The 17,010-nt window shown below is 36.0% G+C and overlaps 1 protein-coding gene across 1 annotated transcript in view; it reads right to left on the bottom strand.

Moving 5' to 3' along the window:
- Nucleotides 1–17,010, bottom strand: part of LOC108740780 — a 225,751-nt gene that overhangs the window by 59,544 nt on the left and 149,197 nt on the right. The window contains exons 9-10 of the mRNA XM_025979956.1: nucleotides 11,280–11,444; nucleotides 11,033–11,193 (exon numbers count right to left, since the gene is read on the bottom strand). Coding sequence (XP_025835741.1) covers nucleotides 11,033–11,193; nucleotides 11,280–11,444 — 326 coding nt within the window. The remainder of the gene's footprint in view (nucleotides 1–11,032; nucleotides 11,194–11,279; nucleotides 11,445–17,010) is intronic.

Genomic DNA, 17,010 nt, shown 5'->3' with positions numbered 1-17,010 from the left:
GTATTGTTGAGAACCGAGCTTACTGATGTATATTGATGAACTCTTGTTAGAAAAATTTGGACATGTATTTAAATAAACGAGAAAGAGAAGAACAATTTAAGATAGATAGAGATAGAATTAGAAACTAGTATGAAAAACTTTACAGCAAATGACAGCATTTCAGGTAAATGTGATAGGTACAATTGAAAAGGTTATGAGAGGAAAATACGGCCCTAATATGATTTTAACGATGAGTCAGGTAAACATTGAATAGGTTACTATTGTATTATGAATTCCAAGAAAAGATTCAAATGTCATATGCACGATAATGTAAATTAGGATGCAAAGAATGTACAGTTAAAACCAAAAGCAATCGAATAAGATATTATTAAATGTGTATATAACTAAAAACTATAAGTATAACAAAAAACAAACGTTTCGGCGAATAGCGACGGAACACAAGTGATTCATTACAAATTAATTTCCAGTAACTTTTAAAATAAATCTGCACCCTCATACGTACGTACATACCCAAGATAAAAAGGTTTAGTCTCTCAGAGTTTCTGAACAAGATATTCGAGTCGCTCATAGAGAGATCCTCATTTCGTATCCAGTCTCTGAACGAGAGACTCGAATCTCTGAACGACAGACTCGAATCTCTCAATAAGTGGTGTCTCGATAGACATGGTTAAAATTTTCTAAGTTCAACATATTTCAGAGATCCCAGTCTTTTTACGAGAGACTCGAGTCTCTCAATTTTTCAGTTTTATTCATTCAGTCTCCCTGTGAGAGACTCAAATCTCTGAATTAACAGTTTTATCGTTCGAGTCTCTCATAAAGAGACTGTGGGAGATCCATAGAAACACCTAGGCAATAACTGAGAGACTGTGAAAGACTGTGAGAGACGCTCTTAGAGACGCTGAAAGACTCTGAGAGACTGGAGAGAGACTGAAAATGTTTGTCTAGGGTATGTACATAATGAGTAAAATGTCTTTCCTATTTTTCCAATCGGATGACGGATCGATAGCTCTCAAGTGTATTCATTTTCATCTCACATTGGTGGATATGCTTTTAAATAATGAAAACTGTTCATTTCTATCTTCTTACGTAGTAACGTCAGCGGTTAGGTAGTTTCAGAAAATCGGAAATATAGACGAGAGACGTTCATTTATTGTATTAATCGTAAACTGAAAATATTGGAAAGATAGGATTTTTCCATCGTCGCAACGGAATTTATATTTTGATAGAGATAGACAGACAGAAGGTAGCCATCATCGATATTGGTTTTCAGTTCATGTAACATTGACTGGTTGAGATTCATCCGTGCTCACATCTGCATTTTCTATTTTTATATCAAACCCTTTATTATTTTGGAACGCCATGAATAACGAAACCGAAGAAAAAACAGTTTTGAATTGAAGTGAATGAAAGTTCAGATTGAATGAATATGAATATGAATACAACTGAAAAGATAATATCACTATCCACAACAACACGTATAATCGCATTGTGTCGTGTTATTGAATAGTTTTTTGCATACAACATTTTTACTCATGGCCTACGCCTACCTTACAGTCTAGAATCAAATAAAATAAAACAAATATTTCTAAAACTGATTTGTACTGAGGAGTAGCGACCAACTTAATGTTATAGATAAAAAAAGCAATTTTCAGTAGACCCAGAAGTTATGAATATCGTTTGGAATTATATAGGTGTAGTGCTCATGACTATTCCTAATTTTTTATAGAATTGCCGATGATTTTTGTTTTGAAACTTTATATTTACATAAATACAAAAACAAGTGGAGTACACGTAATGGTTTAGTTCATGTCTGCTATGCCTTGTGTAAACAGGAAACCTTATTTTTTTGTAATTTACTTAGATACAATTCCTAACCGATGTAACGATCCGTTTAGAGCAAGAACTAAGCGAAATGTGGACTTTTCAGTAATATCGTCACATTTCACTATTCAACAAGTCATGCATTTTAGGTGGTAATTGTTACTCTCTATTTGTCCTGCAAGGACGTCGGACGTCTATCTGAATTCTGCATTTATATTTATTTCATTTTGTTATGCTTTTATAGAGTTATACTGTTGACAAATAATTAAGAATGTGGGATGTTCTAGTTTTAGGGAAATGCGAAAATTAGCTCAGGATAGGAAGGATTGGGGGTGCGTATCCAACCAGTCTTAGGACTAACAACATTATAATGATTATGATGATTACAGAGTTTTAGTGGTATTTGCGGGTGATTACATGGGAAATCGACACCGTGAAAAACCAAAATCATAAACGTCACATTATAATATTCTTTAATATAACAATCTCAGTATGTGCGATCTTCTAAATCCATTTTATATTTATACCAATCCTAGAATCAAGCTTTTGGTGAATTAATTGTGGTGGAAGTGAATGAATGTTAATATGCTTTTTAATTAGTTTTTCCACATTTTAACGTGGTTTTTGCTGTATTCGGCAAAAAGCATTCGAATGCTTTTCAATGAAGCAAAAGCGACTACTAGATATGTGGTTGCATAAAGGTAAGGATTTTATACAGTAATACGTTCAATGTGATCCCCAAATGAAATGTCGGATGAAAACGAGGGACCATAATTAGTTTTAAACCGTGTCAGCGGAAGTTTGTGTGCACGATGATGACATTCGTGCATAGCTCAAGAGAAGATTTTAATCGGCCATAAATTGCATAAGCTAAAAGTTTAGTTTAATCGTTTTATGAGGAGAATTAAATGGCCTAATTTGTAAAAACGAAAAATAAGCTTCTAAGTGTTTTTTTTTAATGATATTTTTATTACCTAGATGCTAAAACGTATTTTTAGGTTTTCCATGTGGATAATGTCGTAAATACAATCAGGTAATGAGTAATGACTTGGTAACGACCTACTTAATATTAGTTTGTTTTTACGCTGTTTTATTACTATATTATTGTTAACAGCTACTATGATAAAATTGAAAACAGAAAACTGTGTAGGTAAATATTTCCGTTTACATATTAAGATTTCGATGAAGAACAAATTAAAATAGAATATTAGAAAGTAACGTTATTGTATTTTAATGTATACATCGAAGACGCGATCAACATCATTAAAGACAGTACAACTGTAGGGATAGACATACAGGGGCAAAATATTCGTATGCTTAGATTTGCAGATGATATAGCAGTATTAGCATCTAGCAAGGAGAAGTTAGAGATAACTTTAAATAAAATGGAAGCGTTATTGACAAAACAGTATTGTATGAAAATAAATAAAAGTAAAAGAAAAAATGCTGGTATCTAAGGGAAGAAACAGTAGGGAAAGAGCGAAAATAAAGATAGGAGACGAAAGATTAGAAGAAGTGGCTGATTTTAGGTGTTTAGGAACAGAGGACTCTATGGAAGTCAATAAAAAATAGGCTAGACAGGTTGGCACGAAACCTTCTCAGGCATGAAGGTCTACTCAGAGACATATTAGAAGCAGAAACAGGATTTAAGAGGAGTAGAGGTAGACTTAGATTAGATTACTGTTCGCAGATAGTTAAGGATGTGGTTTGTTGTAGTTTTGGGAAAATGCGAAGATTAGCTTAGGATAGAAAAAAATGGAGGTGCGTGTCCAACCAGTCTTAGGACTGACGACCTTATGATGATGAAAATAATGTTTGGTTATTAACTAGTAAAATGAAAATATCCAATTAAAGTCGTAGTAAAATATTCGGTTATCTTTCTACCTTCGTCCACAAATTTTTTCTTCATCATAATAGTGCATTCTTTGTTAAGTGCAACACTACAAAATGTAGTAACCGATTAGTTAAATTTCCCGATGCTTGGCATAATCTTTCGAATATGTGACGTTCGTGTATACGGTAGGAGAGCGATCTTCTGGATTGTATCGCAAGTTGAAACACCTAGCCGCTTAGCAGCGGAAGCAAAAGATTTTGCCATGCAAATTCAATAGTCATCGTTTATAAACTATAACTCAACACGTCAATAAACTACATCTCATACGTAAAAGGGTGTCGTCCCCAATGTTCCTATATGAAGTCAATAACGTAATTTCATTCATTAAAAACCTACAGATACTACAATAACTTAAAAATGTTTATTGTTTGTTGTTTATGAACCTAGTAAATAATTTAGTTAACAATCAATTTTTTGCATACGCTTGATGTAAAAACTCGCACTCTGAATTGCAAGAAAATTGGCTTGTGCTATATAAGGAGAAAATATGTCGCTTGTAGAATAAAGTTATATGTAAATCACCTTATGTGGGTGTCTGTTTTAGAAATAAATGTAGAGTTTCTGCAAGTAAAGGCAAAAATATTAAAGCCGACACTGTGAAATATCTTATCAAAAAGCGCGAGCTCACTTTAAATTGAGTTTCGTTCAGTAAGAGCGAATCAAAAACCAAACAAAGAAAAAAAGAAAAATCTTGGTAAATTGGTGTGTACACTGTGAGTTCGCCGAGCGAGATATTAAAATTTAAAAAGGAGTCGCCTGGCTGCCTTTTCCTTTCATTTCGACAGCAGTAGTAGCGGCAACAGCGACCGCTGCAACATTCGTTGAAACGGCGCAGGATGACAAGCGAACAAGCGTATGTAAGTAGGTACCGCGGTACAGCGATGAGCACTTAAAAGAATAAACATTAAAAACATTTCACTCAGTAAAATAAGCGAAAGGAACGATCGTATCGGTGCTTTTGTTGGGCGCATAACGCGCAAAGTTTTTTCTTTTGCGGTTTTCCACTCTCTTCTCGCAACCAAGAAAGGACATCATGATGTTGCTTTGCTCGAAAAGTAATTTAGGAAAAGTGAAGGAAAACAAGTAGCAGACAATGCCAACAATAATAATAAACATGTGTACGAAAGTATGACAATGGATTTCTGCGAAATTAGGTCTTATTTTCTACTTAAGCTGAATAACAGAACCGCACTTTTGAAATGAAAGACGTGGAAAAAAGGAAAACCAAATGCACATATATATATACTTATCTAATGTAAATCCCATTCCCGTATTGTAATCAACAAAAAGTTCGTTTTAGAGTCCTCTCAAAGTGAAAGAGTGGAAACCTTTAAAGGATTATTTTGTTTGTTGCCAGTCTGTCAACTTGTTGATATGTCATGAAGATTGGGAATGAGGTGGTATTAAAATGAGTAGGTGAACAGAGGGCGCTGTGGAAATTAATAAGACTTGAAGGGTTTTTTAGAGATCACTGGAAGCAGAAGCAGGAGCTAAGGGGGGCCAAGGTAGACCTAAATTAGTTTACTCTTCACATATAGTTAGGGATGCCGGATGTGGTTAACTCAGAATTGGAACAGAGGTGCGTGTACAATCAGTGTTAGGACTTACAATCTTATGATGATGTTGAAAACATTTTCTTACTGCAATTTATTTGGTTTATAACATAACTGTTACCGAAAATGTATGAAATCTAGGAATTGTATACAATTCCAAGGAAATGTATAAAATATTGTTTCAAAGATTTTTTAATACACACATATCCTGGGAAATGTATACATTTCCTAGGAATTGTATGAAATTTCGTAATTGTACTGGTAAATGTATAAAACTAATGCCTTCTGTGAATAAAATGAATAAAACACGTTAGTAAACTAAGAATTAGAGTTATCTGCGTTTACGCGGTTCTAGTGCGATCGCTTGATATATATGCATTGGTGACATTATTATTTGGTTAGGTTAGGTTTGGAAATGTATATGTGACGTTATTGTATGGTTATTAGGTAGATGTTTGACAGACTGAAATAGGTACATCTCCGGCCATTTAGTATTACCTGTAATACATTTCCCATTGCTATGTAGGAAATGTATAGATTTCCTAGGAAATTCGTTTAATATAATGTATTTCACACATTTCCGGGCGATTTTAGGAATTATATACATTTCCTAGGAATTGTATACAATACATTTTCGGTAACATAACAACCATTAATGTATGATTGTATATCTAATTGGGCAGTTAAAATATCCAGGACGGCGAAGGAATTCTCTAGCACTGAAACAAATGTCAGGAGTCGTTCCAGTTTCTCTCACACTGCGAAGGAGAAGGAAAAATAAATTAACGTGTCTATATATTTTCTTCTTTTATTTGTCCAGAGATTTTCGTACACAGTTTCGCAGAATGAAATCCATCCATTAATCCCTTTTTCTGAACATCAGATCTGCTCAGCAAGTTGGCGCTAAGCTTTTCCGCTTTTTGGAATTAATGTAGGAAAAAAATGGTTCTAGCGGGCTAATGGAACGTAATCGGGTGATCTATTGACGGCCTGATAAAATACAGGTGAAATATTGTAAATGGCACTCGAAAATCAGACAGATGTGATTTAAGAATTCAGTAGGGGTATCGTACATCTTCTAATAACCCATTATGTAGGGATAAGATGCTTGTGTACATTCTGATTAGAATTTATAAGGGGCATACCCCATGTAGCGTGAGGGCCTCATGTGTCTAATGGGGGGCATCCCGATATAGGGATTTCCCCGTAGATTTCTCATGAAATTCCACCTGGTCATATCAAAACAAGGATTTCCTTATGGATTTTTCAGGAGCAAACCTATGACATGAATAAACTTACAATTAAATCTACCTTATGGGCGCTCATTGAGTCAAATCCGTTTGAAAGTACTCTCGGTAAAATGAAAAAACTTATAATAATAATCCCCTTGCTCAATTATGTCGTCGTTTCGATGAAATCTTTTACATTTGCAACGAACCAACAACTGTACTTCCTGATACTGTTATTATTATTAACAATTTAAAGTATTATTGACTATAAAATAGCCCAATAACACAATATTACTTAAGAGCAAACAAATTTTACAAATAATTGATATATGTATGTGTTGTATTTTTCCAAAGATTTTTAATGGGGTAGCAATAATTTTTCCCTGCAGAGGCCACATGCGGCATTCCTGATGATGCGCAAATGCGGCAAGGCGTTATATACCTCTTCCTTGCCCTAGAGGGCAACCTCATGGGGCCCACAAGTAGTAGTGTGGCTACCCACTTAGGAACCCTACCTGTACCCCTCTAAAAATTCTAGTCGGGATACTTGAAAATAAAAACAGAAAATGCTGGTGTAAATAATGCCAATAATTCCTGTTTAATGTTGGGTTGTTCACAAAAATTCATCCAAACATTTGAACTTAATTTATTAACAAATTAGTATAAGTACAACAATTGCAACAGAAAATGGTGATCTATCTGGTTACTGTGTTGATTCTATTTCAAAATTGTTCTAACTGAATTCTGGATTGTGGGCGGTACAGATAACAAAGTGGAAGGGTGGTACCTCCCTTACATTCAAATTTGTAGATATGCGTAATTTCCTGATATGGATACAGGATGACCGGTGACTGTTGCTAGGTACCTACCTAATTGCAGTCTTCTGCGAAGGGACGGTTTATTGTACTATTACTACTATTGTTCTATTAAAATGAGGGGTTATTCCACTCATAAACATAAATATCTGTACGTGACAACAACTATGAGATTTGAAATATAATTATTGTTCAAAAATTCCTAAACTAAACCATTATAATATTATATGATCGTACAATTCCATTGATTGAGAGCTTATACGAATAATTTTATCAAAAGGAACACAAAAACTATTACAGTCCGAATAAATTTGACATGTTCCGACTTCATGTATTCATTCAGGCCTAGCAGAAACTACCGTTTGTCAAAGTGTCTCTAATTTCATCAGTCATCAAGTGCGTTAAATATTCATTGTTAAACTTGTGGAATGCCAAAGTGCATCGCTGCGTCAACGTATGTAAGCATCCCTGCGGATATAATTTGGTCGTCTTATTTCAACGTCTAATACGAGGGTGATTTACATCAAGACGAACGGGGGTGGATTACGAGTATGACGAATTGAAACTGTCGCCGCGACATAAATGTTTTCGTCGCGTCTGGTACGTATAAAATCGCTTTATCTTTCTCCCTCAAAGTTTGACAGCTGCTTGAGTCGAGATAAATTGTGTTTGTCGTAAATGACGTACCTGCCACAGGTTAGAGGACGTATCTGTTTCAAATGTAAATGGACTGAGTTTTATTGTTAACACACTCTAGAATCGCAAACATAACGTTCTTGAATAACGACGGCAATAATCGTCAAATGGTTGTGCGAAATTTCCTATAAAGATAGATTGGCGCTGCTGTTGTATTTAAATTGAATTCCGTTTATTATAGACGGATATTATTTTTTGTTCCAGTTTAAAGTGTCACTCTTTGTGGTACGATGATATTCACGCATGTTTTTAAAATTAATGTTTCCTTATGTAAATGTGGTAAATGAAAAGGTTAGAAGCGTTCGAAATGTGGTGTTACAGAAATGAGGATACCGTGGATAGAGAAGGTTAGAAATGGAGAGATATTAAAAAGAATAAGAGAACGGAGGACTCTATGGAAGTAAATAAGAAATAGACGAGATAGGTTAGTAGGACACCTTCTCAAGCATGAAAGACTAGTCAAAGTCATATTAGAGGCAGAAACTGGAGTTAGGAGGGGTAGCGGTAGACTTACCCTAGGCAAAAATTTTTAGTCTCTCTCCAGTCTCTCAGAGTCTTTTAGCGTCTCTCACAGTCTTTAACAGTTTCTCAGTTATTGCTTAGGTTTTTTTATGGATCTCTCACAGTCTCTGTATGAGAGACTCGAACGATAAAATTGCTAATTCAGAGATTCGAGTCTCTCACAGAGAGGCTGAATAAATAAAACTGAAAAATTGAGAGATTCGAGTCTCGTAAAAAGACTGGGATCTCTGAAATATGTTGAACACAGAAAATTTTAACTATATCTATCGAGACACCACTTATTGAAAGATTCGAGTCTCTTTCAGAGATTCTAGTATCCCGTTCAGAGACTGGATACGAAATAAGGATCTCTCAATTGGCGACTCGAGTTTCTCGTTCAGAGACGGTAAACAGTTTTTTTTGAGAGTCTATCGAAAGTCTCTCTCAGCGACACCAGAGAGACTCGTTGAGAGACGAAGACTCGAATCTCGCTTACATAGACTCTGAAAGGCTGAACATTTTTATCTCGGCTAGATTAGATTACTGTTCTCAAATAGTTAAGGATGTGGGCTGTTCTAGTTTTAGGGAAATGTAAAGATTAGCTCAGGATAGGAAGGAATAGAGGTGCGTGTCTAAGCAGTCTTAGGACTGACGACCTTATGATGATGATGATGATCTAAATGTTACGGAAAAAATCGACTTCAAAACTGTTCCTACAATAGACAGACATAAAGTAAATGAAGAACGTTAGTTTCTTGTTTAATGTTCCATTTTCATTTCCACCATTCCATCCCCATTTAAAAACACTACAAGGTCATCCTCACCCTCTTCATCCATTCCTCTTACAACTCTACATGGTTCCCATTACCTCAAACTATGAGTCAACTGGACTTAGTGAATAATATTTTATTTTTAATGCTGGACAGTTATGTTATTATATACGATTTTTAATGATTTTATGTAGGAACTACCCGTTAGAATACAACAGTTATTTTAAAAAGGGCGAAAACAGTTATTCCCTAATTCCTCTACTTTTCCTTAGTGCAACTATTCCAATATAAGATAGATGTCAGGTAATTAGTTTTTGCCTCGCTCTTGTGTGGAATTATTTAGTTTTTGTTCATCAACGTGTAATTTTATGCTTGCTATCGAAATTAATGCGATTGTTCGAATGACAGCGTGATATGAGAATATCAAATGCGCAGTAATTTGTGGTTCGTGCGTTTCGTACCTGTTTCGAAGCAAGTAATGAATTATTCAAAGATGATTGTCGTGCATTTTCCAATTGCACCACCCCACAGTTTCTGATTGTGTATTCAAATTGAATTTGAAATTCGTTTTCGACTCTGTTGCTTTTTGTTTAACCTCAAATTGATATTTACTCGAAATTGTATATTTACTGCCGTTGTTCGCAGTTTCGAAAATTAGGATTTAATGTTATGAGCAAGTTATTTTAGAGTTGGCAGCGTTGTTGGCAGAGTACTGCTGGTACTTATAGATATGTACATGCAGTCGGGGAAGCCCTGTTTATGTTTGTTGAAGAGTTATTAGTGCTGTTCATGAATAATTCTCCCTAAATAATGAAGTTGCCAGTTTCTGTGCAATTGGCACAAACTTTTTTCTGGTGTTTCAAAATTATAAGAGGGACACAGAGGCGATAATGATGCCATCTTTAAATATTCGGTGTCCTAATTTGTAATTGTAAATTTGCCAATGTAGAAAATAATAACACAGTATGTTGTTGAGCATTGCCAAAAAAAGTTATTTTTACGACATAATTACTATAATTTTTTAATAAAATAGTTTAGTGTAATTCACTGGGAGATAAGTGTATATGTACCTCAATATGTACCAATAGTTTTTGAAAAGCTACAAAACAGATGAGTGATGGTAACCAATGAGTTTATCTCATACATAACTAGCTTTTCCCCGCGGCATTGCTCGCAGAAATTAATGTTGTTTCTCCATAAAACCTTTTAACTCCCAATTCACCCTTACAACGTTTTAATTTTATGTAATTTCATCATCTTAGATTTCAAATACAAACGTAGCAACAACTTTTCATCCTTAAGGGTTGTTTTTTAGAAATTGCCAAAACACGTATTTGCTTAATTTCAACAATGAACCACCTTCGAGTAAATCTGAGAACAAATAAAATATACCCCATGAAAACGTGGCAACCTCTTTTCATTTGATTAATAATGTCAAACGGCATATATACCAAGTTTCAAGTAAATTCAACAACAACTATTGTATGTCCCAAACAACACTTGCAACACCTTTTACCCCGCCCCCCTTTGGAAATTGAGTTTTTTAAAATTTCGAGATACGTCTTTCAGAAATTAAATGAGAGACCATTAAGACCAATTTTTAAGTAAATCTGACGACAAATAATATATGTTCCATTTAAATATTGCAACTAATCTTCACAACTCCCCCCCCCCCACGGGAACGGGATAAAAAGTATCCTATTTCCTTCTCCTGGTTGTAAGCTACCTCCCCATATATAGATAAATGACATACCTGTGCAGCGATATGACCTTGTCTCATCCTTGGGAGATCGGTATGACTCCAAACGCTATTGGACCAAGGAGTGACATTTCGTAAATCTTCTCCGAACTTGAAATCCTTTAGACGATTGTGTAAAAACTTTCGTATGTTCCACGGAAGATCGTTATGGCCATCTGCAAAATTGTAAAAATAATAGCAGGTTAATAATTAATTTCTGATGAAGGATTTTTTGTGCGACAAATATTGTGCATTAAGTTACCTATTAGAGGAACTTCTTGCAATAGCCGTGACGCGAATTCTAGTCGTTCTTCCAATGAAGCGCCTTCTTTTATTTTGAGTGCAATTGGAACCCCGACTCCTGCTGCAGCCGCTAGAAGTAGTACAGTTGCAATAATCCACCAGTGGCGGCTAGAAAGATCAGTCTCTGAAACAAAGGAGAACGACGGGACGTAAATACAACACTCGGCTTTTATCGGCTTAACAAAAGTTCAAATGTAATTTACTGTAACAGCGGCAAAAGAAACGAAATTTTAGTTCGTCCAATTTCAAATCCGATTTGTCGCAAGTACGTTGAAGGACAAATAACTTTCAGGAACATATTTGACGAAAAGAGAGTCATTATTATTACAGTGAAATTATTGTATGTAAATATCTATGCTTAAAAAGTTTAACTGTTTGGACAAACAATAAGCACAGTGAGTACTCAGGGTTGCTACCCCAGATTCATTTTGTTTGACGTGGTTATTTCTACCTTGGGATTTACCCACCACGGCCCCCATGGGCACGGGATTTAGATCTATTCAATCAGGGCATGCTGGCTGAAACCATTGTTGCTAATTTCTCCTAGGAGATAAGCAAAGTATCCTTCAATTCTCTGGTGCGAGTGGGACACATATTTAATCCTTACCAGTCTTAACAGGCTTGGTACGATAACAGATATATACTCTGTTCACTTGTCGAAGTACCTACTACTCTCTCCCAGTATGCGTTGTGTAAGTACTGCCACTAGAAGTCCATCCGCACATAGTCGTACATACCAGAGGATTTCCCAATCGGATTACTTGCACTCCGGCACTGATAAGGCATCTTAGGTTTATGGGATCACCAACTTCCCCTGGTCCTTGTCACCTATAGTACCTAGGCTACCCCGATCCCTTTTTCTTACTTTCCATCTTTACATTAAGGTTCCGGGTTTTTGTTGGATCGATTGATAGAAGATTATAATTTTACACGGGCAGCTAGTTTAGTTAGTAAGGCGGTGTTTCCAATATGTGTGTTTCAACCATGTAATATTTTCTATGCGACAAACTAGTTAAAAATTAATAACGGATTTTAAAATGTGCTGGTTCAACGTAAACTTAGGAAAGGAGATAACGTAAAGGAAAACTAAAATATTAAATAAGGATTATCACGGTATGGAACATGATATATTCTTATCCTACATGAAACGCTTAATTTATTATCCTTTTACAAACTATCAAAAGACGCGTTTAAAGGGTAATCCTTTGCATAACCGCTTTACTAAATTTTACAACACCGTATTCAGTTGTTCTTGAATGAAATGATTAAAATGTTTATTATTTCTTAAACCAGGGTTTATTAAGATAGGTACAATTTTAGATAGGGGAGGCGCGTCAAATAGAATGTATTTCTAAATTTATAGTTTTTGATAATTTCGATCGAACTTGATTGGCTTTTCTGTATAGTACAAAAAGGTAATGTTTATGAAAGACTTCAACGAGAAACTTCGTTCGTTATTAATTTCTATTAAGGAACGTCTTAATTCAATTCCATTCCTTGCTCCTTCTGCCGTTTATTTTTGAATAATTAATTCAAGCGATTCCCTGCCATCTCCATCCCTTAAATGTTTATAGCACCATTAGGTGAGTGTAAGATCTGCAACCTTCCATACTTATGGCGAACAAATAGTGGGGGAAGATTCCGCATATGCATATATATATATATATATATATATATATATAAGGATCGTAAAAGGTGCTAGGACAACCATTTATCGAGCTATGAAAGATGCATGCGTATGTATAGTATCCGTGTATATTAACGTTTATACGCGGGCTAAAAAGGGCGCATACGTCCTTCCACCCTTCCTAATTTATTTTCGACATTAATCTCGCGTTGTGCTTTATTACTTTGTTTATGGCACGAGGATGTTTCCACTTTTGGCTCGTTGGCTTTTCAAGCCGCGTTCCAAGGAGTAATCCTTTCTTTATAGGCAATACCTCCGACTCTCGAACTGATTTTATTGAAGAAAGGGCATCTATGCCGCTTTGCTCTGGGGATTTTCGGTTTCATTAGTGCTTAAGTGACCTACCGTTTCTCGTAACAGAGGTCAATCTTATTCATCCATTCACTTATGTTCGCTAATCCTTCGCTCGTTAATCATCTCGTGAAATTCGTTCGAAATCTTTATCAATAGGATGTGATACGTATAGGTACTGAATAGATTCACATGCAAGCAGTGACGACTCATACCTAAAATTAGTAGTAGGGGTGCTGCTCCAGAGAAAGAATCATTTGCCTTTGTTTTAAAATTGCGTAAAAGAAAATTGATCCAGAAATTTAATAAAATCCTAAAAGAACAAAACAAATATTTTTTACTTTTTCTTTAATCAAAATTGTTAAATAACTTTCCACCAACATTCGGGACTCCGGGATCAAATACCACGCCACTGCAAATATTTTGTTTTCATAAACTTAACATATTAGGGCATTGCTACTGAAGCTTAAGGAGTATTTATATATTGTACAAGCATAAAGAAAGATTTAGAGGGAAAGGAGATAACATCAAATGGAAATAGGGAACGCTGCGGTTCCACAGTGCCTAAACACGAGTCGCCACTGATACAAGTTCACTACTTCCGTTTTGCGTTATTTCTGGAATGCAATTAGCGTTTGACATGTAAACGGCTTAGTTCGAAATGGCTGGACGTCAAAGTTCTAAGTCATTAAAGGACTTCGTGCTGTAAGTGTAAAGGCCTATTTTTAATCAAGTATCACTAACCGTATAGCGTGTAGTATGTTACATAATGATTAATTGGCAACTTCAGAGAAGTTAGTAGTTACTGCATGATATAATTAAACGGTAAGTTATATTAATTAGACTTAAGCTGCTTATCGTCCAACGTCCAGTTATAAATGCCCTTTATAACTGTGCTTATGTACAGTCGATAATTATGACGATATTTGCAGTGTAGTTTATCTGAAGAATCTGAAACTTGGCTCCAATAACATTTTTAGATAAAAAAGATAAGAAATGTTTATATTGCAAATAAACATACAATTTAAAGTTTTACGTTGATTACTGTCAAGTTAAAGAATATAGTTTCTCCGGCATAGCACTAAATTAATTATGTTTACAATTAATGACGAGTAGAGAATTGTTCCTCAAATGCTAATTTGTAATCTCGGAAGTTGTCAGATAAAGCAGGAAGCTTACTATGATGGAGCACGGTCATAGTTACTAAAGATATTCCATTGAATTAAGATTCAAGCTAGTAGTTAGCTAATAAATCCGTCAAGTTGTTTAGCAGTTACTTCATTCAGATAATTGTTAACTCACGCGAGTCTCGCTTGATCGTTTACAACCTAGATTTTAAAATACCGGATTAGAATCTCCTACAGGACATTCTAGATTTACTACGAGTATAATATACCTAATGTATTTGAAACAACAATTGTACCAAGTCATTGTGATATTAAGTTAAACCTGTTTGAATTTGCGAATATTGGTACCGATAAATATCATACTATTTATAATGCATGTGTCTATTTATTACCTCTTAGGTAGCCTAGTGACTCCCCCTGTATAGTAACAATGATTATGTAGAAACGTTGCGAAAATAACTCTACATTACTTACCCCGAAAAGAAGAAATAGGACATGGATAATTTATATCCTTCTACAATTGACCTGTCCCACCTTCCAACCCCCATTGTGCCCTCAACGCGTAACATATAGCAACTAATATTTGTTCAGCTCCCTTTTTTCCCTTCCGAATCACAAAATTATTACCGTCTACGGCTGCGGACCGGGGTATTAGCAAATGATTCTCCATAAAACTGGTGTTGACGGGTAACGAAATATATTGGGCAATCGTAAAAAACGAATTGTTTTAGGTTTGTGTAACACCACAAGATCGAGATCCTTGTTTTTTACACTGGTTACTGGTTACCTATGTAAAATGAATTATTGATTTGTAGCATCTTACTATTCGGTATGTACTCGTAATTTCGTTAATGCGATGGAAACACACAGGCGTGCTATAAAAATAATGCTGTTTACAGTTAGTTGTTGAAGTGACAAAGTGTAAAAGGAATAAAGGAAAAAAAGACCTAGTTGTTGCACCGTTCGATCTGGTAAGCTTGTGGTATTGAATAAGTCAGCGCATGTACAGCACAAGTGCTATGCCGTCTGGGTGCTTTATAATAAATTTAACGCAATACGGCCGCTGCGGAATCGCAACGCCATGTTGTTCATGTGAACCGAGCCTAAGTGCACAATACGTCTACTGTTGACAGATAATCGAACCGCGACTAAATGCCTCGGTCTGTCCCTAGGCTGTTCAGAGTCCATCCATCCGTTTGTAGTTGATACTTCAAAGAGAATTTGATTTGATACGGTTGGCATTTGGGCATATTTGCCTCGTTTGCGTCGTTTTATTGATAAAATCGTCATCACTGGCCATTACGCATTAAATTAGTATGCAATGAAATAAAATGCACATCACCGGATAACTGCTGCGCTTGTTGCTAGTAGTTGTAAAGTTATTTTGCTCCTAGCTAGTTTAAGATGCTACTTAACATCGGCAACTACTGTAAGACTCGCAGTTTTCTTCTATCGATCATCATAGGATCACCCATTCGGAAAACATTGCATATTAGAAATATTTTTAACAAGTGACGGTATGATCAATTGGATTAAGCCACTGATTTATTTTGGTCTTTTGATTTTGTTTTTGCAAGCAATTATGAAAGTTTCTGTATTTTCGTATTCTCATTACATTATGTAAGCTATATGTTAGTCGGACAAAAATAAACGTTGATTTTTATACTTTCATTTTTCCCCCGACGTTTGTTTTAAGCTTGCGGCATTAAGACGCTCGTCTTTCAATATTTCTTCGTAGAGAACCATCAAAGTCAGTTTTATTGAGATTTCCTTTGGTTTAGGGTGTTCATTTTGGGCCCGCAGCATTGAGAGTAATAACCGTCGCGTCTGCGGCCGGAGCGACCGACGCGACGAGCGCGTCGTGGCGACTGCCGCGCGTCTTGGAATTTATGTGGAAAACTCGTGGTTGCGACCCGGATTTGTGACCTTCGAGTTTTCATCATAACCGACCGCGATTTATGCCGAAAGAATATCTTATATCAAAGCCGTAATTCATCGTTTTGTCCCGTTCCTTTACTTCTCGGGTTTTAACCCGCCCACCGCATTAAGACTCGGCTTTCAGGGGTGACACACAGTGGTAAGACATCGTTTTCTACCTACATAAATTATAATCGGTTTCTTCTATCCGAATGTTTTCCGACGACTAATTTGTATGAATGTTGGGGTGTACTAAATTCATCAATCATCATCATCATCATAAGGTCGTTAGTCCTAAGACTGGTTGGATACACACCTCCACTCTTTCCTATCCTGAGCTAATCTTCACATTTCCCTAAAACTAGAAGAAAACTTAAAACTTTTGGGTGTTTCATTCCCACCAACCAGTAATGTTGGTGGGCGGGCAGTCCCTCCGGACTACGCCTGAAGGTAGGGCGGAAGGCCCTCTTCAGCCTGCTTTCAGGAATCGTGGGAATGGGTGGGTGGTGGTAGTTCGGGTGAGAAAGATGAGACGGACGAAATGAAGACAGAAGAGAATGAAAGATTATCTGTGGAATATTACTGCCCCAGCATTTGCCTAAGTGATCCAAGGAAACCACAGAAAAACTTGGACCAAGGCAGACGGACCCGGAATCGAACCGGCGTCC

The sequence above is a fragment of the Agrilus planipennis genome, unplaced genomic scaffold, assembly GCF_000699045.2.
Source record: "Agrilus planipennis isolate EAB-ADULT unplaced genomic scaffold, Apla_2.0 scaffold22, whole genome shotgun sequence".
NCBI classification, from domain to species: domain Eukaryota; kingdom Metazoa; phylum Arthropoda; class Insecta; order Coleoptera; family Buprestidae; genus Agrilus; species Agrilus planipennis.
The sequence above is the reverse complement of the archived record's forward strand: the minus strand, read 5'-3'. Positions and strand labels throughout refer to the sequence as shown.